This window comes from Pleurodeles waltl, chromosome 6, assembly GCF_031143425.1.
Source record: "Pleurodeles waltl isolate 20211129_DDA chromosome 6, aPleWal1.hap1.20221129, whole genome shotgun sequence".
Lineage (NCBI taxonomy): Eukaryota > Metazoa > Chordata > Amphibia > Caudata > Salamandridae > Pleurodeles > Pleurodeles waltl.
Window position 1 is genome coordinate 1,594,475,363 of NC_090445.1, and position 24,063 is coordinate 1,594,499,425.

The window sequence follows — 24,063 nt, forward strand, 5'->3', positions numbered from 1 at the left end:
GGTTGTACATCACATTTCTCTGAATTAGATTCCTGAGGCCCCTGATTTGGCTCTTTGGGTTCCTGCTCAGATAGCTTCTCGCACCCCATTGTGGGGGGCCACCACCTCCCCGCTGTTTCCTGGACTTGTACTGGCAGTCTCTCGACTGGGTGGCTCCCTCCCCCCTGCATCGCATATAGGAGTGAGTACTTCAAGAGATGTAGATGCAACAGGTACCTGCTCATCATTGACTCCTGACACGTTGGGTTGCGAATCACATGCTGCCTTTTCCGTGGACCTTTGCTTAAGCCGCATCATGCTAGTAAACATTGTTGGAACAGAGTAACTTGCGTCTTTTTCCATGTCAGTAGTTTTATGCAGGCCCCCTTTCACATGAGGATTGCTGTGCTCCTTCAATCCGGGGACCGGTAGCTTTTTGTCCTTTCTGGTTCCTCCAGGATCTTGGTTCTGCCGTGCCCGTAAGGAGCGAGGGGTCCTGTTTAACTTCGGCGCCATCCGGGCGTTCCACACACCCCACACACCAACTAATGTTGCCAGGAAACGGCGGGGATCGCGCTCAGTCGAGAGGAGCAGGAGCGCGAATCTAGGGCGAGCGCCGCGCCCGCATCTTCTTGCGGGGCCCTCCGGTGATTGCCGTCGCGGGCCCGATCCTAGCGGGGGCCACCAGAAAGCCGTGAAGCGCCCGCAGCGGTCCGTGCTGCAGGCGCGCGGCGTCCGCGGCATCCGCGGCTTTCGTGGGTGAGTGGAAGCCGCGTGCAGTCTGAGGATGGGCTAGAGCGGTAGTGGCGATCAGCCGGGAAATCCGGCCGCCATCTTGGATTCACTGGTACAAAAGTTTTTTATTTTTAACAAAAACACACCTAACTATAACATTACTTTAACCTTTGTTTTTGACACAAGGTAATATTTTATTACTATATGTAAGTCTAACACTCCACCGCACTCAGCCATCAGCTGTGCGCAGCAGTGGTTTGGCTGCAGCCATCACCCCCCCCATGCTGCGCACAGCCTTTGGCCAAGCGCAGTTTGGGGAGAGGGGTGTTGGCCATTGGACCTGGCCCTGGGGACCCCATCCCCCAGGGCCACTCACTAAAATTAAGGGGGAGAGGAGTCACACAGCCCTACTCTCAGAGCCTCCCTGAGCCTTGATAGGCCCTTGGGATCCCATCAACCAGGGTCGCACATTATAATTAAGGGGAGGGGGTGTGTGGCCTCTTTCTCCAGGCCGATATCAGCCCCGGGGGCCCCATCTGGCGTTATTTGTACGGGTATGGGGACATGCATCCCCAATCCTTGGCCATTTTTTGGCCCGAAGACCACATCCCCAGGACCCACCACAGGTAAAGGTGGGTGCCCTGGTGCCCACTCAAGCATCCACCATGCTCTGTTTGGGGGCTGTGGGGGAGCCCCGAGGCCCCAGCAGTCCCAGGAAGGCCAGCACGGCTCCCACCCACAGGAAGCAGCTCCTAATGCTGCTTCCTGCTGGCCGGTAAACAGATCTAACGTCCACTCCCAGTGAGCAGGAGCATTTTTTCATTTTCCACCAGCTGAGATCGGACTTGGTGTTTGCTCCTGCTTGGCGGGTGATTTAAAAATGCTCTTCCCAAGGGAGAAAAACACAGGTTTCCCTGCCCAAAACCACTATGTCCTGGGGGTGGGAGTTGGGGTCCCAAGGGCTGTTAATGGCTAATGAAGGGGGGGTACACGAGGCCCTCTTACACTCAAGTAATTGGTACCAGGGTGGGATTCCGTGGGTCTTTTGAGGCTCAAGGAGGTGGGGAGTGCAGCTCCTCTCCCTACTATGTGACATTTTGACCCCAGAGGTGGGCTCCCAGTGGCCTTTGAGGCATGGTGTGGGGGCCATGAAGCCCCCCCCCCCCATATAAGCAAATTTTGGCCTCTTGCAGCTCGGGAAGGCAGGCCACGTATGCCCCTCCCCTTTAAAATACAGCCACGGGGTAGGCTGCCTGGGACATAAAACAATGGATGCAGCCCGCCCACAATCTATTTTTTCAATCATGTGAGAGTCTTCCAAGATTGTGGCATTTTTGCTGGGTTTTGTTTTTCATTTTGGCCTCAAAGGGTGCCCTCCTGGGTCCCCTTAATGGGGTCTAGAGGGTCAGGGTATCCCTACTCTGCCCCATATATTATTGGTTTTTTTTAAAGTTCACAAAAAAGGACTACATTCCTGAGACTTGTAATGGATGCCAGCAACATGTTTCTCATGTTGCTGGCAGCCACTCAGAGCGCTCACGTGATTCTGACTCCTGCAAAAGTGAGATGGCCCAGGGGAAATAAAGCTTCCGGGGCCAATCATAAAGCTCCATTTTAAAAAATTGGTACTCCAGCGAGAGTCTCTCAAACCTCTTGCAAGCCCAACCGTCCAAATAGTTATAATTTTTTCACCATTCATTTTCCCATAACTAATGAATGGATCTACACCAAATAAAAAAAAAGCACAATGTGCGGAACCAAGATCTAGCTTCCTGTGGAATTTGGTGTCATTCCGTTCAGCTGTTTTTCTGTAGCCTGTCTTAAAGAAGTCTATGGAAAATGCATGGAGAGTTTGCGGTGAGCTCCTGTACCTTTGCATAGAGCTCCAGTACCTGGACAGTGAGAGCTAGCACCTAGACAGTGAGCTACAGTATGCGGACGGTGAGCTCCTCTACCTTGGTACTGAACTCCTGTACCTGGACAGTGAGCTCAAGTACCTGGGCGGTCCACTCCAGTACCTGGGAGGTCAGATCCTGCATTACTATGGCAATGAGCTTCTACATTAATAGGGCAGTGAGTTACTCTTGTGCGTAAGGATTGATCGTTCCCTTTACCCACCCAGAGAGTTCTCCCTCACCTACATAACAGTGAACACCTGCAGTACGTGGGAGAGAGCTCCTCCAGTGCCTAAACGTGGGCTCCTACACCAGCTGGCACTTTGTGCCTTAGTACCTGGAAAGTGACCCTCACATACTAGAGCACTAGACCTCTCCAATACCAGGCCAGAGGAGCACATCATGTACCCACACAATAAGCTCCTCCTGAACCTGGGTAGTAAACTCCTCCAGTACCCAAGCATCGAGAGCTTCCTATACATGGGCAGTGGCCACCTCCGAAACTTTAGCACTAAGCTCCAATACCTGGCCAGGGATTTGCCTGGTTACGTCCTCTCATATCTTGTATTTGTATTTGACACCTCCTTCCCTTGAAGAGACAACCTTGCAGTTGGGGAGTGAGCACTGCCTGTGCCTGGGCTAAAGCTCCTCCTGTAATGGGGAAAGGGCTTTCCTGCACATATGCAATGACCTCCTACTCTTGTATCCTACACTCTTTATACCGGGCAGGAAGCACAGCATGTGCCCTGGCAATAGCCTCTACCGGTACCTAGGAAGTGGCTCCTCCCACACCTGGGCTATGGTCTCCTGCTGTTTGTGGGCAACGATTTTCAGAGATGCGCTCCTAATTATGGGTAGTAAGATGGTCCTCTGTGTGTGCTATGATCACTTTTAGTATGTGGTCAGTGAGCTTCTTTTTTACCTATAGAGTAGGGCCTTTAAGTACCTAAGCAACAGCTTACGAACGTACAGAAACAGGTATGTTTCATCAACGGGCAGTAACCAGTTCTTCTATCTGGGTAGTTATCCCTCATTATACCTGTTTAGTATGTTTCTTTTAATCGGGGCAGTAAGCCCTTCCTGTGCTAAAAAGGATACTTTTACTGTGTTTCGGATGTAGGGACCTCCTATACTTTTGCCAGTAAGAACCCCCTCTGCACCTCAGGAGTGAGTCCATCCCAAACCTGGGTTATAAGATCTTCATGTAGATGCAAGGTCAGCAATTGCAGTAGAGGGGTCTACACACATTCCAACAACTCCGATTTAGGAGGGAGACTTCCTCCATCCCAATCTAGGTTAACAGGGAAATTAAATTCCTTTACGTTTTTAAGCAGTTATCCCTCCTTGATGGTTCTAAATGTTGTCATGTCCAGTGATGAAGGTATTCCAGTAACACAAGAAAGCCATGGTTTTAGAGCTCAGGCTCTGTCTAAGTCGATGAAACCTACACAAGTGAAAACAATGGTTACTTAGTTAAAAATCACAATTAACACTGAGCATAATCCAATAAATTGTGCCGGAATACAATGAATGTAAGATTGAGGGCATTATGAAGAAAGTAGTGTTAGTGCCTTATTCATAACATATTGTTGGCATCTCATTTGAGGGTCAGTCATAGAGGATTTTGGACCCCGCTGGTGCACTCATAACTTAATTCTGTAGGGTGTGTGGTGCACTTTCTATTCACATGTTAGCACTTACGTGGACTGGTGGCACGGAAACGGCCAGGCTGCTCAGTCTTGATTAAGGTCATGCTTCTGGTCTCACACTGGTCAGCACTGGAATATATTTGGAAGTTCAAGAAAAAAAAAGATCAGTGCAGGTTGAAGCCTTTCACATACACATGACTGCCTTTGCGCTTACCCAGTCACTAGAGGGCAGGTCTATCTAATCCTCTCTTTACATCTTCCCATGGAACTAAACTAATATCTTGCCTCTGATCCTCCCCACTGTTAAGTTAACTTACTTTTTTCTATACCCCATCACTAGGATCAGGATTCAAAGGTCCTATAAACATCTACATTGACCCAATCTTAACCCAAAATCTCCAGACACCATTGTGTGCTCCATGTATCCCAAAAATGATCGTCAAGGCCATGGTGAGCTCCAGGAACACTCAATACGCCAGTCAACTCCATGATGTGCTGCAGGCAGCCCTCCAAATATAAATCAATATACAGGAGGTGCCATAGTTATTCTCGGTTTGTCAGCCAGCGCACAAGGTGTCAGGCAACCCCATTACATGTGCCAGCACTCAAACACATACTTTCACTCTCTTTTACACCTTTCAAAGGCTGGACTATTCATTCTACCACTCTTGAATTTTCATGGTGGACTTCAGGCTATTGGCTGCTTTCGGAGAATCATCAGCTGCCACGATCCAACAATGCCCACATGGCCCCATTCTTGTCACGCCTTGGGCCGCAATGTGGCTGATTTGTACATATCTATCAGAGCTGATTTTAGTTTATAGTCAACTCCACCTCCCCTCTCTCTCACACACACTTCTTGCTGGAAGCTCTGTTCCGCCTCATTGCTCTTGTCCTGGTTTGGTGAGAAGTGAGGAAGAAATGACTTAGTCTGATTAGCACCTTAAGGAGACAGAGAGACAGCTCTGCCTCCCAGAACCTCCAGGTCAATCACTCCCTAGTGTTTGAAGAAGGGGACAAGAGGAACAGGAAAGATGCAGGGATGGATTTGTTTAAATTATTCTTGCTGTGGGAGCAGGGAGAGCTAACCCTCTCATTACTGGCTTGTGACTCTGGTCCATTAGCTCAGTGAGTTGCTTTCACTAAGACGTCTTAGATAGCTTGACACTAGAAGGTGCTTTGGTTTACCTGGGGTAGGTTGAGTTGACCTCCAGGGTGCCATCTGCATTCTGGTTGATGACGGCGGTGTGCGCTGTAAGGGAGAACGACTTGTCCAGGAACCATTTAGAATTAGATGCTGTGCCTATGCTGAACCATTGCCCCACAATCTGTGGATAAATAAAAGAAAAACTAGAGTTATCATCATAGTTTGTATTAGACCTGGCATCCTTGGTGTGGTCTCCCCTAACTTTTTGCCTCTACTTCCCAGTTTGTTTTCTGTGTGCTGGACTCTGAATTTGCTGTTTTTGTTACTCTGGACACTCTACCACTGCTGACCAGTGCTAAAGTACAAATGCTCCAGATGTAAAATGTATGTGTAATTGACCTTTCCATGATTGGCAAGTCCCTAGTAAAGTGCACTAGAGGTGCCCAGGGCTTGTAAATCAAATTCTACCAGTGGGCCTGCAGCACTGGTTGTGTCACCCACATTAGTAGCCCAGTAAACATGACCCAGACCTGCCACTGCAGCGTCTGTGTGTGCAGTTTTAACCTGCCAATTCGACTTGACAGGGGGACCCACTTGTCAGGCCTAAACCTTCCCTTTTTATACATGTAAGGGACCCCTAAGGTTGATCCTAGGATCCTAGGTAGCCCCATGGGCAGGGTGCAGTGTATGCTAAAGGTAGGACATGTACTAATGTGTTTTACATGTCCTAACAGTGAAAAACTGCCAAATTCAGTTTTCACTGTTGCAGGGCATATCTCTCTCCTAGCTGCCTTTAAATATTCTTAAAAAATTAGATTCACTTTGAGAGCAGATAGAAATCTGGAGTTTGGTGTCTCTGACCTCACAATTTAAAAATACATATTTTAGTGAAGTTGGTTTTTAGATTGTTAGTTTGAAAATGCCACTTTTAGAAAGTAGGCATTTTCTTGCTTAAGCCATTCTGTGACACTGCCTGTTTGTGGATTCCCTGTCTGGGTCAGATTGACAGATGGGCTGTTTGTGCATATCCTCTAGACAGTGACACAAAGGGAGATAGGGTGTAGCCTGCATATTTTGATGAGCCATCTGAGCTAGAGTGGAGGGAGGAGTGGTCACTTACACCTGAATGGGGTGTGCCTGCCCTCACACAATGCAGTCTCCAACCCCCTGGTGTGTGTCTGGGGCCTGGCCTGGGCAAGGCAGGATCTTGTGAACAACAGAGACTTTTCTTTTGAGTTTGCCAACTTCAAAGGCAGAAAGGGGTATAAGTAGTGGACCCAAAACCTCAGAATTTTGCTCACTTCTGGAATCAAGAGGAACCTCTGCCTAGGAGAAGAGCTGAAGAACTGAGAAGTGCTGCCCCTGCTTGTGACTGTGCTTTGTTGGGCTATCCTGCAGTTGCTGCTTCTGCCTGTGAAAGGGGACAAAGACTGGACTTTGCTGTGCATTCCTGCTTGAGCGATCTCTCCAAGGGCTTGGAGTAGAGCTTGCCTCCTGTCTTGAACCCTCAGGGACAGCAAAGGCTCCACAAGCCAGTTCTGAGTCTCCATACTGTGGACTCTAGCTTGCCAAAGGGTGCCATTCCAGTTCCTGGGCCCCTGGAAGTGAATCTCTGGTGAAATTGTGTGAAACGACACCGGACGACGCCGTGTGACTTCGCTAAGGATGCCACTGTACAGAACCCGCAACGCCGCCTGCACCTGAAGCCGTGAACCTCACAAAAGCACGACGACCTCAACGACTCCTCAGACCTCGCATTCACGCAGGCGCTGTTCCTGCATGACTTCGCTGAGATTGGAGTATCGTAGCACCAACGTTTGTGACACCCGACTCCGTTACAGCACCTGTGAACCCGTGATGTGAGCATGACCTTGCAGTATTGTGACTTCACTGGACTTCGTCTCTGCCGGAACCAAGGGACGGACACCTTGCAACCACGCCGCCTCACCTCCACCGCTCTTCAGTAAGGACCCTACGCCTCTTTGCGCGCCTCTGCTCCTCTGTCCCGTAGCACCAGAACTTACGCTGCATCGGGTCCAATGATGCCTCGTTCCCAGACTCTGTGCACCAGCCTGTTTTTCACTTGTTTTACTAAGGTACTGTACCTGGGGATCCATGCGACTCCGTAAATGGTGCCCTTGGCGTCACATTGCAGGAAACGACTCAATCACGATGCCCCTTAACATCAAATTGCAGCATTTGTGCCTTTAGGCACTATTTTTGTGTTTTTAAGGGCTAAGATCATATTTTTAATGGTGTATTGTGGATTTTTATCGTATTTGGCCTTGTTTATTTAGATAAATATTTACTATTTTTCTAAACCGGTGTTGTCATTTTGAAGTGGTTCACTATATTACTGTGTGTGTTGGTACAAATACTTAACACATTGTCTCTGAGTTAAGCCTGCCAACTTGTGCCAAGCTACCAAGGTTGTAAGCGGGGGTTAACTGAGTGTGATTCTCCTTTACCCTGACTAGAGTGAGGGTCCTTGCTTGGACAGGGGCAACCTGACTGCCAACCAAAGACCCCATTTCTAACAGTTTGCCATGGAAAAAAATGAAAACTTCACCTCAGAATCAATCACAAATCTGACCAGTAAGCAAGTCAATATTATGCATTGATGTAACAAGTTCCCCTGAGACATTCTGTGCAGCCGTCTTGTACTGTCTTGTGCTCTCTGCCAGTGTCTTAAGCAGCATTTTCACTTGCACAACAAAGAGCTAGGAAAGTCTCACATGAAAGGCAGTGAGGAACATTCAAGTCTGACCAATCAGGGCAGACAGCTGGCCTTTCTAGACAGATTCTTGATCAGACAGTTGGATCCTGCTAGGGGCACCTTATGTGCTTGTGAGCCCTCCACTGTATCGTATATTTGGCCACCTCTGAACACCCTCAAAACGTTAAGTCTTCATTAGGTTTTTCAGGTCCATGTGTGCCTTGGTAGGCCAGTCCTGTGTTTTCGTAGAATTCTGGGGCTTATAGCCCTAGTTTTATACTCCATTAAATAAGACTACAAGTCTCAGAATTGTAAGAAAAAACCTGGACTGGCCTAATTAGTCACACCTGGACCTGGCAGCTATGCATTAGGGTCATCAATCAATCAATCAGGAGAGTTGTAAAGCGCACTACTCACCCGTGAGAGTCTCAAGGCGCTGACCAGGGGGAGAAGTTGGGGGGGGGGGGTAGGTGATGCTACTGCTCGAACAGCCAGGTCTTGAGAAGTTTCCTGAAGGTAAGGAGGTCTTTGGTCTTGCGCTGTGACCTCCATGTTGTTATTTACTTTGATAATGACACCATGTTGAGTGAATACCATGTTTTCAGTACTGGATTTCTATCCACCGAAACTATAATCTATTAATTCCCCCCAAGCAGCTCAGCATACCAAGACTACAACTCAAAGATTACACTAGTTTGAACAGTGAAATCCCAACAATGGACATAGGGTCCTTTCTCATAATGTCCATTGTTGTATTTTTAATACAACGTCTATCAGCTTTGCATTCAGGAGATGGCTACATATTGTTTCTTAAAATATTCTGGCAAACCATTTTCATTGTCCCAGTTGGAGCTATTGTGTTTCTGAGTGCATATTACATGTAATCTTTAAAAAATCCTATTTTTAATTGTAAATGTTGGATTTTTGTCATTTGTGGTCTTGTTTTACACAGATAAATATTGGCTATTTTTCTAAACTAGTGTGGAGTACTTTTGTGGTGCTTTCACTATTTTACTGTGTGTGTGTGTACAAATACTTTACAGTTTGCCTCTGAGATAAGCCTGACTGCTTGAGCCAAGCTACTAAGAGGGTAAGCAGGGGTTATCTTAGCTGTGTGACACCCTTACCCTGGCTAGAGTGAGACAGGGTGCAAATCACTGCCAACCAGTGAGCCCAATTCTAACAATCACTATAAAGGAATGTCACCTACTGGCTCTCATAAGGAAGCTGTTTCACATGCCTGCAGACGTACAGTAAAGCATGACTTTCAATTTGCCGTTAACCGATAAAAAGTAAGATGTGTCCTAGGGCAAAGGACACAGAGCAAAGCAGTATCCTCTGTCTACTTCCACGAGATAGCTGTATCCCTCCTCTGAGTCTAACATCACCTGCTCACCCACGCAGCAAGGTGACACCACCTGCCTGCTATCAAACAGTACTGCAGCATCCCATGCATGCTCCATGGTCAGCTACCCACTACTACACAGTACAGCATTATTATCTATCTGCCGTCACATAGTAGATGGTAACAGTTTGCCAAAGAAAAGCAGCAACCTCTGTCGGCTGCCACACTTGTATCTTGCCATACAGTAAAGAAATATTACTGTCAGCAACATTAGCAAAGCTGCACTGCTCATGTGCTGCCACAGTGTACAGCATCATCCCTGTCTTCATCCTTGACCACACAGTGCATGGCAGGCTGGCAGCACTTATACTTCACATCCACAGACCTCTGATTGACTGATCTTGAATTCTCCCCAGAAGAGAGCAAGAGAGATGGTATGACTTCAGTGCTTGATTTGGAAAATAGTAAGTTCCGGTGCCCAAAGTTTTGGTCAGAAGTCCCCAGCTAGCACTGACGAATGTCAGATTTCTGAACACCAACTCTGTGTAATTTGGATACAACCTCAGGACTGTTTCTTTCACCACCAGACACTCCCTAACCCTTTTATTTCACTCTTGCAGGTTCTTTTGCATTTCTGCTTTCTCCCTTTGCCACTGTCTTTCAGCCGTTCTAGTCCTCATCCTTCCCTCCTTCTGCATTGATTTCTCCCATCCTCTGGGTCAAAGTCTGATGAGGAAAAGTAAGTACGGTCCCTAACAATGAATGCTGGTGAGCCTCACCATGAAACCACCAGCTCAAATTAAGTAGCGTGTGACTTTAGGCAATGCAGAGTACTCCTGAACCTGCCCAGATGCTCCTGGGCAGTCCTGGGCTGTGCCTGTCCAAGCAAACCTGGTCCTCTTAACTGACGTCATAGTTCGCTGCAGCAGATCCTTCCATGATACATCAGTGGTTCCCAACCTGTGGTCTGGGGACCCCTAGGGGTCTGAGAAAGCCTCCTCATGAGGTCTGCTGCTGCTTAGTAAATTAAATAATATTAATCGATTAGGTCCACAGCTTTTAGTAGTGACTCGGGGGTGGATTTCAATAATGATTCAATGTAGGTGCCCGGGTTGCAGTAAAGATAAAGTGGGGGTCCACAGAAGTCAAAAGGTTGGGAACCACTCTGTTACATGCTTAAACCATGATAACAATTGTCATCCTTGGTTCACCATTAAGGGTAATGATTTGGATTACTTTTGTGCATATGTGCAAAGTACCGGCACTCACAGTGAAGAGAGCCAATAGCTGAAATGGACTAACTATTGACCAATACTGTATGTTGTGGAGGGTGCAAGCAAAATGTAAATAACACTTGAAAAGACCAATGAACGAGGAGGGCTGAGGAGTGCGTGTGTGTCTGTGGATGGATAGCTAGCTAGCTAGATAGATAGATAGATGTGCATTTTTATTACCAAATGTTTGAAAACATAAAAACCCATGAGGATGCTGAGATAACTAGGCCAGACCGAAATATAGATACTGGCTTACCCAGGAGTTGCCATAAATGTCAGACAAACAGTTCCCAACCTAGGGTCCAGGGACCCAAGGGGTTTGCGAAGCCTCCTCAGGGAGTCTGTGACTGCTTAAAAATTAAATAATATTAACAAATTAATAAAGTGCATAAATAAAGTGGCTAAATGTACAGTTGGACATTTTTAACATACTGTAAACGTCAAGGAATTTGAAATTGAAGGCTAAAAGTTAAATTAGTATCCTCAGATTGATTCATGGGAGCATTGCAGGTGCATCATACATAATATAGTATGATAGTATGGATGTGTGGCTTCCATTTAATTTAGAAAAGCTCCAACCTTCCTATTCAAATTACATTTATTATTGTGTTATTTACATTTGTTTGCAAATTAAATAAAATGTGTTATCATATGTGTATGAGGAATTCTTGTTTCTGTATATTTTGTGTATTGCTTTGCGTTTCAAATCATAGACAATGGTTAGGCCGGGGTCCTCAGATTCCAATAATGATTTAGTGGGGGTAACCGGGTTCCAGTAAAGATAAAGTGGGGGTCCACAGAAGTCAAACGTTTGGGAACCACTGTGTCAGATAATTGTGCAAATGTATGTCCATGGATGTCCTCAAAGGGTACCGTTTAAACCAGGAAGCTTATCCGTTTCAAGCGAAACAACTTAGATTGAATTGCTGTATCTACCGGGGAGTTTCTAGACAGTTCATGGTTGCCAGATTAAGATAAGAGGTTAACACCACGGAGATGACAAACTGCATCCATTACAATGGCGGCGTCTGCAGCTGGACTTCATCTCCCTCTCTTCAGCAAACTACAGAAAACCAGTGCTTAATTTGTGCTTGTTGTTCCGGTGCTGAGCACCGGCACTTATATGGGAAAGACGGGTGAAGGGAAAAACGAAAAGGCGTCAGAAACAGAGAAAGTAGAAAGCTGCAAGAGTGACCTGAAGGGGCAGGGAGTGGCTTTATATGGATTGAAGAGGCCCGAGTTTGCTTCAGGATTACGCCGCCTCAGTATTCCGTGTTCACACACTTAATTGCAGCCGCTACGGCACTGGCACCTTTTTATTTACAAATTAAGCACTGCAGAAAACCGCTACAAAATGCTCATTTTGTGTTTTGGGACAAACTCACCGAGACGGTTCACCATGGATATAAGATTTATTTTGGTTTTCACATGTAAGATAATGTAAAAAATGCATGTTATGGCAGGTGACTGCATCTACAAGCAGGCACATTTTTGCTGCACTGTAGCTCGTTTGTTTTTTCTTTTGCTACATTTTCAATTAAAGCTCACATCAAAATTATTTCTATGCCACGAAGCTCCACAGAAAAAAACCTTGACAGCTTGACTTCGAATCCTCAGTTCAACCTCCTAATGTTTGTCGTGTGGTATGGCTGGAAAATTCATAGACCGTTGAGGAAGGAAAGCTCAAAGAAACGTAACTGTGTTTGCAGGTTGCAACTTACACTGGTCAACAGTATTGCCTATATCTGCTTTTCTGATACAAACATAAGTACTCCAGTTTATTCAGTGAAGTTACTCCAAGACTCCAACCCCCAGAACGCATTAGGATATCACAGAAAGACAAGACGGGAAATATTGCTGCTGAAGACAGGGAGCAAGACGTGGCAATGCTCAGGGGTGTAATGGAACTAAATGAACGGAAACATTAATTACCTTGTCATCCTGGAAGTCAGGCTGCACAGGCACCTCGGCGTAGGCCTGCAGGCAGCAGAGAAAGACCATCCCCAGGCTCAGCGCTGCAACTTGCATGTTTCTTAAGTTAGGCGCGCGGATGCTGCGAAAAATGGCGCGGTTCGGGTCTTTGGGGAGAGAGGTCTGCGGCCTCTGGGAGAAATGTGTCAGTCAAAGAGAGACACGGAGCCTGCGCGACCCGAGAGAGCTTGGGGGCTGCCTGTGACTGAGTCGGTCTGTGGCAGGCGCCTATTTATGGGCGTAGCGCTCACAACAAACTCCACGGTGCGTGACACCTGCTCCAGCTGCAAACCAGCCCTACTCCCCCCTTCCCCAGAAGCCGCTGGGCAGTTCCAGGCCCGCAGTGCTTAAAATGCACAAATCCCAGGGTGATTTGGCTCCATGCGGGTGTGAGGGGGAGAGAGGAAGTTGCTTGCAGGGCAGATTAATTAACATTCCTCTGGCAGGACAACTCTAGAATATTTGTACAGTTGTATAAAAGATGAAAGAAAATAATAGGTGTCCTCGTGCCCACCTCCTAACGTCTTGTGTACAGACAGGCCACACGGACTCGCTTGAGTCTGCTTTTAATTAGAAGATGGGGAAAAGCGGAACGCATCCTCGCCCTTCCGCCTTACATAAGAGCAATGTCCTTCGCTACAAACGAACACATTGTTTTTCACTGCAACGCCACCCCCTCCCCTCTTCACCACCATCCGCCTCCCAAACAAAGAAGCCTCTTTTGGCTCTAAAGGTCCCGCCATTCCCATCTATAACTTTTCTTGGCCTACCTGTCTTGTACATGACTTCACAGAACCGACCTGTCTTTCTGCTGCACCATCCCTTAATGAACGTACCCCTGTCTTCTCCCCAGCGTGCTCCCCCAGTGGTCTTCTGCGCCACCAGTTCTCCCTGGAATTGCGCATACCTGCAGTTGGACCAGGCCTGACAGTCTCCCCCGTCTTCATCATACCATCGTTTTCTAGCTTACCAAACTGAGTCCTTTTGCTGTTTTTTGTGTCCTCCTCAAACCAGCTTTAAACCTGCCCAGCCATCTCTTGCCACTATCCCCAAATTTCCTACAGGATGATCACTACCTCGCACCTCTAATAATCTCACCATAACTTGAAGCCACCGCATATATCTCCACAGGACCCAGCTGATCACCTCCTGCACCCAGCAATTCATCCTGCACATCCTCAAAGCTTGCCTTCCTTCTGGCCAGTTCCCCGGCCAGTAGCTGTGTCAAATAACCAACAACAATCTAAGGGTCCCGCTTTAGCCATGGCCAACCCCTTACCAGCTCAAAGAAAGGCTGTATCAATTATCCTTTTGCACACTGCCGTTCTGTGTGTGCCTTCTTGTCCCAGTGTACCCTGTGCGGGGTCCCTTCCTCAATCCACTGGCATGCCTACTTGCCCCCCCCTTCTAAGAAATGTAATTTGTTATCCTCCTAGCACACCCAGTGATTTCAAAGCAGGCCCTAGTTCCCTTTCACAAAACCCATGCCACTCATATAAGGCACTCGGAAGCCCTACAACGAAAATATCTCTGTACCGCTAGTCCAGGTCTTATATTACCCCATGTTTTACTCTAGCCCCGTTTTACTTCCTTGTTCGGCTTCCATGGATCACAGCAACCGGAATCCTACAGAAGCCCATAGCCAGTCAGCTGGCCTCCTCTAAGCCATAAATGTCCCATTATTTTGTTACCACAGTTGCTATGACCCTTCCCTGCATACCTGTACTACACTACCTCTGCCCAGCAAACATTCATAAAAGAAATCCAAGTGCCACCCAACCACAGTATCTGTCTGCCACATTGTTGCTGCATCCGCCTAGCCATCCTCGTAAGTCATTCCCAACTTTCACAGTCTGGACCCTTCCAAAAGCCTTCTCATTCATTGTGACCACCCCATAGTTATGTCCCAGTTTGGCTTGTACCCAACGACCGCTAATGAGTGAAGCTCCAACCTCTGGACCCCACAACTCGCAAGTACACCACTATCCAGCTAGCAAAGTCCAAGTGTCTCAGGACCGTTGCCACACCTTAAAACCCCCATTCCTCTCCAACATCACCACCCATAATATCTTCTTGTCACTGCAACGCAAATTTGCTGCTGCACAGTTCCACTCATAAATTCAGACATGAAACACATCAAACTCTTCATCTCTACGCTGAGAAATAATGTCTACGCTAACTCCCCCAACACCACTACTAGTCACCCCCGTGCCATACTCCCTCACCTCCCCCTTAATTAGCCCCACATTTGGTAATGCAGCACATGCTGTAACCATGTTTCTCTTTGCAGTCGTACCAGGTAAGTGCTGAACATTGCTATTGATGTAGGAAGAATAGGAATACATCACATACAAACAAACATAAGTTCCCAAATCCCAATACAAACGTTTTAGGCTAGAGATAGTTGTAAACCAATGTAAGTAGTGAAAGGCTTAATACATGACATGTTAAAAAAAGTCAGACTGGGTTCAATAGAAAAGGCCAAACAAATACTTATTACTTAGGAAACTTATACACATGCTGCATTGTTAAGTTAGCTGTGCTGAAACACACAAGAGGCCCAAGCCACATTAGAATGAGAGTTTTTCTTTAAAGCTGCACCAACTGTTGCTTTCAAAATGTTCACTTAGCACAAACAGGATGGAACAAAAGGGTGTATCCTTCCTTAGCACAGGGGTCCTAAAAACCACAAGTCATTCATATCGTGGTAAGGGGAACTGTGTAAGGGTCAGATAAGTATTTGCAAGGCAGGGCTACCATGAGCAGCACGCAACATATAGGGGCTCATTCTGAGCCCGGTGGGCGGCGGGAGCTGCCCGCCTGGAGGGAACCGCCATATGGCCGCTCCGCGGTCGAAAGACCGCGGAGGCCATTCTGGCTTTCCCGCTGGGCTGGCGGGCGACTGCCAGAAGGCCGCCCGCCAGCCCAGCGGGAAACCCCTCCCCACGAGGAAGCCGGCTCCGAATGGAGCCGGCGGAGTGGGTAGGTGCGACGGGTGCAGTGGCACCCGTCGCGTATTTCAGTGTCTGCAAGGCAGACACTGAAATACAAAGTGGGGCCCTCTTACGGGGGCCCCTGCAGTGCCCATGCCATTGGCATGGGCATTGCAGGGGCCCCCAGGGGCCCCACGACACTCCTCACCGCCATCCTGTTCCTGGCAGTCGGAGCCGCCAGGAACAGGATAGCGGTGAGGGGGCTGGAATCCACCATGGCGGCGCAGCAAGTTGCGCCGCCATGGGGGATTCCCAGGGCAGCGGAAAACCGGCGGGAGACCGCCGGTTTTCCTTGTCTGACCACGGCCAAACCGCCGCGGTCAGAATGCCCTGCGGGGCACCGCCAGCCTGTTGGCGGTGCTCCCGCATCCACGGCCCCGGCGGTCCTTGACCGCCGGGGTCGGAATGACCCCCATAATCTCTTGTTGTGCAGAAAGATAGATATGGTGAATGACGTCAGTGTAACTTACCCACCCATGAGGCCAACAAGTGCACGTGCTTCTTTCCATAGGCACCTCATTATCTTATCTGTACTGCTTGTAGTTGCATACGTCAATGGTGAACTCTTGACCACAGTTTTTTGTGTTTTTTTACAGTATAAATGCTACTGGTGTTTGAACCAGAACTTTGAACTTCAGTCATGGCCTCTATGTTGAGACTGCCTGTTGTTCCCAGCTGAAAATCGCTTAAACCTATATTATTGTGTCAAATTGATCTGTCTTATTTTATTAACAGATTTCCCTCTAACACTATCCTGCTGAAGAACTCTGGAGCATGTCTTCTTTCCAACTGCATGATTGCCCTCTAATCTATGCAACCTCACGATACCCTTAAAGAGTCAGGATCACAGTAATTCTCCCATCCTGTCCTAAAATCACACCAGGTGAACCCCAAATAATCACTTCCATCTTTATCCCTGCACCTTTCACCATTCGCAGCTACACCCTTTCCCCTATGCTCCCTCTTGAAGTCACCATCACTCAGAACCACAGTCATACAGTGGTCTCCCCCTGCAACACTCAGGCTACTTCAAGGATCAACACTCACTTATCGGTTGTGCAGTATTCTTGTTCTTGTCCACATCCAGTTCATAGCTTCCTTAACCATGTGATACCTTCCTATTCGTCCACCTAAGCCTCATTCTGTTATCCTGCACTAAATGCACACCTTTCAGTAGCTCTATAAAACCCCTGCAGGATAGCCTACTTTAATCTCACTCATTATGACCCCTGTTGCTTTCCCACGCCTTCCATTGCCTGGCACCTACATGCTGCCCCAGTGCTCCATGGTCATGCCACATGCAACCCAAGCCATTCCTCTTGCCAGTTATGGCCAAGTCCTCCGCTTTCCACTTCCCGCATGCTTCTCTTTTCCTTCTAAAGGCTATCAAAATGCACATCCTCAGCATTTCCCTACTGGCTATTTTCCACAGGTGTCCCAGCAACATTTTCCAGTGCCTGGCCATCTGGTCTATGATCTCTTACACCCCCTGTCCTGGAACTTTGATTACTCCCCCAGTTTGCCATCTGATCAGTCTGTCCTTACTCCCTACATCTACACACTTGTAATCCTCACCTGTCATCTGTCCCACCTGGTATGCTTCTTTTCTTGTCTGCCCCCTAGACCTTAGGCATTTGCAGCTGATGCTTCACTACTCATGACCTTCCATAGCTATTCAGTGTAGGGCCCAGTCATCTACCAACTGCCTGGAGCTCTCCCTTTATGCTCCAGACAGTCGCCCATGGCAGAACATACTTCTTTCTTTCATAAAAACTCCATACCCATTTGGCCACAAGCAGTTCGCTGCCCACCACCACCCTGGATATACGGATTACTTACTTCTGGTAAACCCAGCCCTTTGCCTTTAGACCTCTGTAACGCACATCTTGTTCTTTATATCCCTTGATATCAGAATGCTCCTAGCTTTCGCGAGCTTTCAACAGCAGGGCATCCTCCTCCAGTCTTTTTACATTTCTTGGACTCTATCGCCTGTGACTCCACCAGACTTCTGCAGACCTTTGTTCCGGGCAAATACCACTTGAACATTCCTTCCTCAGCTTCAGACACTACACAAACCCCTCCAATGATGCAGCTAGTCACTGCCAGCTGACTGCCAAGCATCCCTATGCTAGGCATTGCAATAGCCATCATCTTATTATTCTTGGAGGGCATGCACCCTTAACACTGTCCATTCCAATTTCTTTCAGGTATAAATCCTCCAGAAGAACACCACGCATTGCCTTTGGAAAGCTGGTGCCCAGGCCTCCTATATCGTGTCTTCACTTCTCTAGCCGGCCTCCTCTTTTCAGTTGTCTTTATCCAGTGCCACACATTGGAGGCAGCCATCTGTCCCCCGCCTGTTCCAATGAATGGGGGTGTTTGTTATTTAGTTTTACAAATGATGTCCAGAAGTGTGACTGCTGAGGTAAAAACCTCTCCCTAAGCTGGCTCCCCATAGGCTATCAACCTGCCCTTTCTTCTCACAGCACCTCAGTGCTTCAGGCTGCTTCTCCCAGCACTGATATCACACCTGCACGTCCTTTTCCCTTTCCAGTGCTCCTCCTTGGGCTTCATTCATTGCACTGCTGTGGGCAGCCTTACTTATGGTCACCAGCCCAGGCACACCAGTGCCTACCTTGCATGCCTGTACTATGGGGCTACTTTCCTCAATCCTTGCTAGTACCTCTGGCACCTGTCTTGAAGCTCATTAAAAGCTGTGCATGGACTTTTACCTTTTTCAGATCACGCAACAAAACAATTTTGCTCCCCTTGTGAAGAGCCTGCCCAGCCACTCCACCCACGGCTCTACCTGTGAATAACAAAAAGCCATGTAGTCACTGCCATCTGAGCTTATGTCCCAGGCCTCGTATGAGTTCATGAAAGTGATTGGAGGCCCCTGCATCCATCACTAATTGCTGTTAATTCGGGTTTGCTTGAGAAACACAGGCTACTGACAACTACAGTAACGCAATAGTAGCTTAATTTCTTTTAGACATTTTATGTGGTTTCTGGAACAGTGAGTGGTTATTGGATAGCCACTATTGGCGTTGGATTACTGTAACACGAAGGGATAGTTTAATCAACAAGGGTGAAAAACAAAATAAAGAATGAAAATAAATAAGCATTGTCAAAGTAAAGGGCCGGGCCAAAGACCCTCTTTGTACATATGTGTGTATATTTTGCTTATTTATGATTTCCTTTATTACATGAGGCTAGGAGGACAGCTGTCTCCTGACCTGACCTAAGAATGTTTAGTGAAATCTAATATTTATGAAAGGGAAGATCAGGTGTATGAAACAATGGTGATGGAAGAAGAGAACTCTTAGGGCCATATGTATGAAAACATGAGCTTGCGAATCGCAAATAGCGATTTTTAAGAAATCGCTATTTCCGAGTCGCAATTGGCCATGTAACAAAATTGCGATTCGGAATTAGCGATTTCTTTAAAATCGCTATTTGTGGTTTGCGAGGCCCATTTACCGAATCGCAATTTGCATTCTCGCAAATTGCAATTTTTTTGCGATTCAGTAAAAAAATCGCAAAATGCAAGAAAGTTTGAGATTGCACACCTGGAGGAGCCTGATGATATCACCAGCAGGAAATGAGTCATCCCAGGCAGTTTCAGGTGCCACACCCAAACCAGCATCCTGAGAGAGAGCAGCCCAGCCACACAGAGCAGCACTCCGAAGGAGCCAGCACACCTGAGCCAGGATGGAGACCCCAGGCCAAGGACAGGAGAAGGCTGAAAGGAAGCACAAGCTTAAATTCAGTGAACAGGAGCTTGAGGTCCAGACTGAGGAGGTGGTGAGGAGCCATGACCGCCTGCTCGGAAAAAGCTCACTCCAGGTTCCTGAGAGTGAAAAGAGAAGATTATGGCTGGACATACAATCCAAAATCTGTGCCATTGGAGTGGCACAGCGCTCCATCGAAGAAATAAAAAAAAGGTGGTATGACCTGCGCTCCCGTGCAAAGGAGAGGGTGGCAAGGAGACTTGCGGAGGCCAGGGGTACAGGTGGCGGACCACCAACAGAAGCACCATCAACACCATTGGAGGACCTGGTGGAATCTACACTCCTCCCTGAAGCTGTGACTGGGGTCACAGACATCGACACCTCTGGCACACCGAGTACCAGCCAAGGTAAGTGCAATAATGTATAGGAACCCCATATGTGTATGCACAAAAGCCCCTTAGGAATTAGCATGTAATGTGAAGCAGTGTGTGAAGTAGTCCAGTCCACATCTTAGAAGCAGCACAACAATGCATTATGGGAGTGGCAGTCCACAAACTAGTACAGACATTAGCATAACAATGTAATGAAGTATAGTGACACCCAAGGTAACACAACACACACAACACCGTATAGAGCAGTACCTGTAGCTTTATTGCCATTTTCTGACAGATAATGTAACATACAGAACTGACATGCTGCATATTGTTGTTGCAGGTGGGCCAGGCCCAGCAGCCACACAAAGTACATGTGTAGGAGAGACGGACACCCATCAGCCCTCGGATACAAACACCAGTGGGTCCCTCCACATGTCCACTGTCCGACGCAGGCCCAGGGCACTGCCACTGCCAGAGTTCAGCGGCGACTCTGATGAGCACTTGGAAGGGCCAAGCACACCGTCAGCAGCAGACAGGCACCGCCAGAGTCTGGAGGGCAGGGGTTAGCCAACACAAGCACCACGCAGGATTGCGACAGAGTCCCGGGCACAACATAATGAGGCAGGTGAGGGTCCATCCTTATTCTGGGGCCTTGAAGCTGCTATGTTGCAGCAGCAGCGTCTGCAAAATAATCGGATCCTCAGTTTAGACAGAAACCTGCGAGTACACAACCGAAACATGATGGGCCTGCATCGCCACCTGGACGCACTCAATGGCAATATCATACAGCTGCGTGAGGGACAGGTGCAGGCTTCAGAGGACACCAGGGACCTAACAAGTGCTGTCCGTGACCTCTGCCATGAGCTACGCCATGAGAGGGTTAGCCAGCGCAGACAGGAACACAGATTCCGGACAATGTTTGGCAGCTACTGCAGGTCCTCCAACAGGATAGCTACTTCCACTGCATTGATCGCCCGTCGCGTAGTGGCGGCGCAAGTGGAGGCTGCACATAGCAGCAGGGACGTTATCCAGGGACTAGTTCAAATCACAAATGTGATAGAACACATAATGGGACAGAGATCTGCCACTCCAAGTGAGGTAGCCTTGGGGGACACTGAGGACAGTTCAAGCCTCAGCAGTGTTGCCATACCGGCAGCAGACACCAGATGGCGCAGTGCCAGGCACAGCACTGCCACTGAAGGTGACAATAGAGGTGCCAGTGACTTAACTGGGCACCCGAGTGGTGTGCGTGGGAGAAAAAAGTAACTCTTGCCTCCATTAGACTGCTGTTGCCACTATGAGGGAATAGTGCATGACTCTGGTCATTATTTTTTTTCCATTTGTGACATCACCTGTTTCATTTATTTCTCAATCATACATTACCTGACGTAAGGTAATAAATTTATATCACTACAGGTACAGTTGTCAGTGGATTTGTGTCATTAATACTCACGTCTGAAATGGTTGTGTGTGATGTCGGCACGCCTTTGCCTTCCCTCTGCTGCACTGGTCCTTTCTGCTGGCTGTAGAGGTGGTATGGGATCGTCATCCTCATCTGATTCAGTGTCACTGATTTCTATAGGTATGCCCCTGGTTGTAGCTATATTGTGCAAGATTGCACAAGTAGCCACTATTCTACATGTGGTCTCTGGACTGTACTGTAGTGCCCCTCCACTTTTGTGGAGACAACGGAAGCGACTCTTCAGCAGGCCAAATGTGCGCTCCACCACTTTGCAGGTTGCCATGTGTGCTGCATTGTATCTCCGTTCTGCTGGTGTTGTGGGATTGAGGTAGGGCGTCATCATGTAGGTGTGCAATGCGTAGGCACTGTCTCCTGGAAGGAACAGAGGGTACAACTGCATAAATGCACCAGTGTACAGAGGGAAAATACCTAGTAGATATCCTTCACCAAACTCCCCAGCTGGCAGTCTTGTGTGAATGCCGCTGTGGCGAATGATGTACGAATCATGTGTGCTCCCTGGGTACCTGGCCACGAGATCAGTTATGACATAGGAGGCATTGCATATCACCTGAATATTCATGGAATGTTGGTATTTACGGTTTCGGTACACATACTCTGTGGCTGATGGTGGACAGATTGCCACACGTGTGCCATCTATGGCACCTAGGACGTGGGGGACGTGGGGGAACTGTGCTATCTGGTAAAACTCTATTTTTGTCTGCTGTATTTCCTATGGGGCGTGGGGGAATCTGATGTACTGTTGGAGTTTGCTTAGCATGGCGTTGATAAATGCATTGAAAAATCTGGAGAGGGTACTCTGTGAAACCCCTCCAGCTGCTGCTATGACCCCTTGATAGCTCCCTGAGGCGAGTAGGTGTAGGGAGCATAATACTTGCACATGGGTGGGTATCCTGTGAGTCCTTAGTGCTCTGCGCTGCAGTATGGGTTGTAGCTCAGCTATCAGATCAAGTATCATGGCTGAGTTCAACCTATACCTCTCATATACTTCCTCCTCTGTCAGGTCAAAAAGTGTAATGCGCACTCTGAAAATGCACTCCTGTCTCCTCCTCCCTCTCCTCAAACCTGCCAAGATCCTCATCCTCCTCGCCATTACGTAGAGTGCAGCCATTGTGGAAAAGTGTCTGAGGCATTCTGGGTCTCTTTATATAGGGTGCACCTGGTTAACACCTGGTTTCACTTAGTGGTATTTTGCATGTGCAAAATGCCATTCTGCGAAAAATCTCAATTTGCGATTTTTTGATGCATCTATTTGCGACTTGGATTTTGCGAATCGCATTTTGCGCCTCGCAATTTCCTACTGGAAATACCGAATCGCAAAATGCGACTCGCAAAACCAGGTCGCAACGCAAAAAATCTAAATTTTTGCGATTTCTTATTTTTGGTCTGCGAATGCCTTTCATGCATCGCAGACCACGTTTTTGCACTCGCAAACGGGCGATTTTTGCGATTCGCACCGTTTGCGAATGCAAAAACTTTTGATACATCTGGCCCTTAGTCACAGTAATTACAAAAGATAGATGACGTCATGAAAGCTTAGAGGTGGCTGACATGCTTATTGTGCCCCTGCAACCAAGCTACACTGAAGAGCCACAGTCATGGTACATACAGTCTATTGTTGCTTGTGTGCCGGTTCAGGGAGGACATGGCCTGGCAGTTCAGGTTGGACTGTTCCGATTGGAGCAGGATCAAGAGGGATTTGTGAGTTTAAAAAGAAAAAATAAACTTTGTAGTTTCATTTTTTAAGAGTAGACAGCTGCGGTCTGTGGGTCCAGTGCCTGCTCTTAAAAAATATTAGTATTTACATTCCCACTACACTTTTGTAGTTGTTAAATTAATATTGTTTTGTGACCGGAATTCGGTTACAAAACATTAATACATAGCATTCCGATTCGGTATTTGGAAGGGACGCCCCCTCAAAATACCGAATCGGTATTTGGGTGCAAACTAAAATTGCGATTCTGTAGTTTGCTAACGACTCGCAGTTTTGGCCTGATACATTGAAAAATGCTTTATTTCCATTTGCACCCGGAAAAAAGCTTGATACATATGGCCCTAGATTTCTAAATTATATTTGCAACATCTTATCTTTATCAGATAATGTTCAGGCCATGATCTTCTGTACCATACTACTAAGGTTAAATTTGACACACTGTTAAAGTAAGCACATACAAAGCCTTTCTCAGAGTTTTGTATACTGACGAGGTTTCCTCTGGGCACACAGACAAGTAGGTAGGGAGGGGTAAGTGGAGAAGAGGGCAGACAGGGAAGAGGGAAGACAGGGAGAAAGGGGATAGAGGTTAGGAAAGAGCAATGGTAATATAACCTAAAAAGCTCTTATTACTGGTGTTCTGCCTGATTCCATGTGCTCTCAAATTAGCAGATAAGGGAACAGAGGCAAAGGAAGATGAATTGATTTGTTTTGATGTATCCTGGAGATGTTACTCATCTGTCTTGGGATTACTAAGGGAATGTTTCCAATGTAAGCATATATTAATCACTTATGGTAACATAAAATCTTACTTCCCCATTGCATAGACATGTCTGCAACTATGATATGCAAGCTCTTCCTATGTGTATGATGCTAAGAGGCCTATGGCTCTTGGGAGTGGCATTCAAGATGGTTTCCCTGGTCCATGAGGTATATCAAGGAGGTGTGGTGGCAGGCAGAGTGACATTCGTTTGTGAGTTGAAAGGCAAGTCTATCGTCCTGGCTTCCCTTTGTTCCTGCAGAAACCCTATTGCTTTTGCCTGATCCGTGGTTTGGGGTCATA

At 47.5% G+C, this 24,063-nt stretch overlaps 1 protein-coding gene across 1 annotated transcript in view; it reads right to left on the reverse strand.

Moving 5' to 3' along the window:
• Window positions 1-12,993, reverse strand: part of LOC138301191 (lipocalin-like) — a 46,481-nt gene extending 33,488 nt beyond the window's left edge. The window contains exons 1-3 of the mRNA XM_069241419.1: window positions 12,673-12,993; window positions 5,447-5,586; window positions 4,311-4,387 (exon numbers count right to left, since the gene is read on the reverse strand). Coding sequence (XP_069097520.1) covers window positions 4,311-4,387; window positions 5,447-5,586; window positions 12,673-12,768 — 313 coding nt within the window. The 5' untranslated portion in view covers window positions 12,769-12,993. The remainder of the gene's footprint in view (window positions 1-4,310; window positions 4,388-5,446; window positions 5,587-12,672) is intronic.
• Window positions 12,994-24,063: the final 11,070 nt, after the last annotated feature.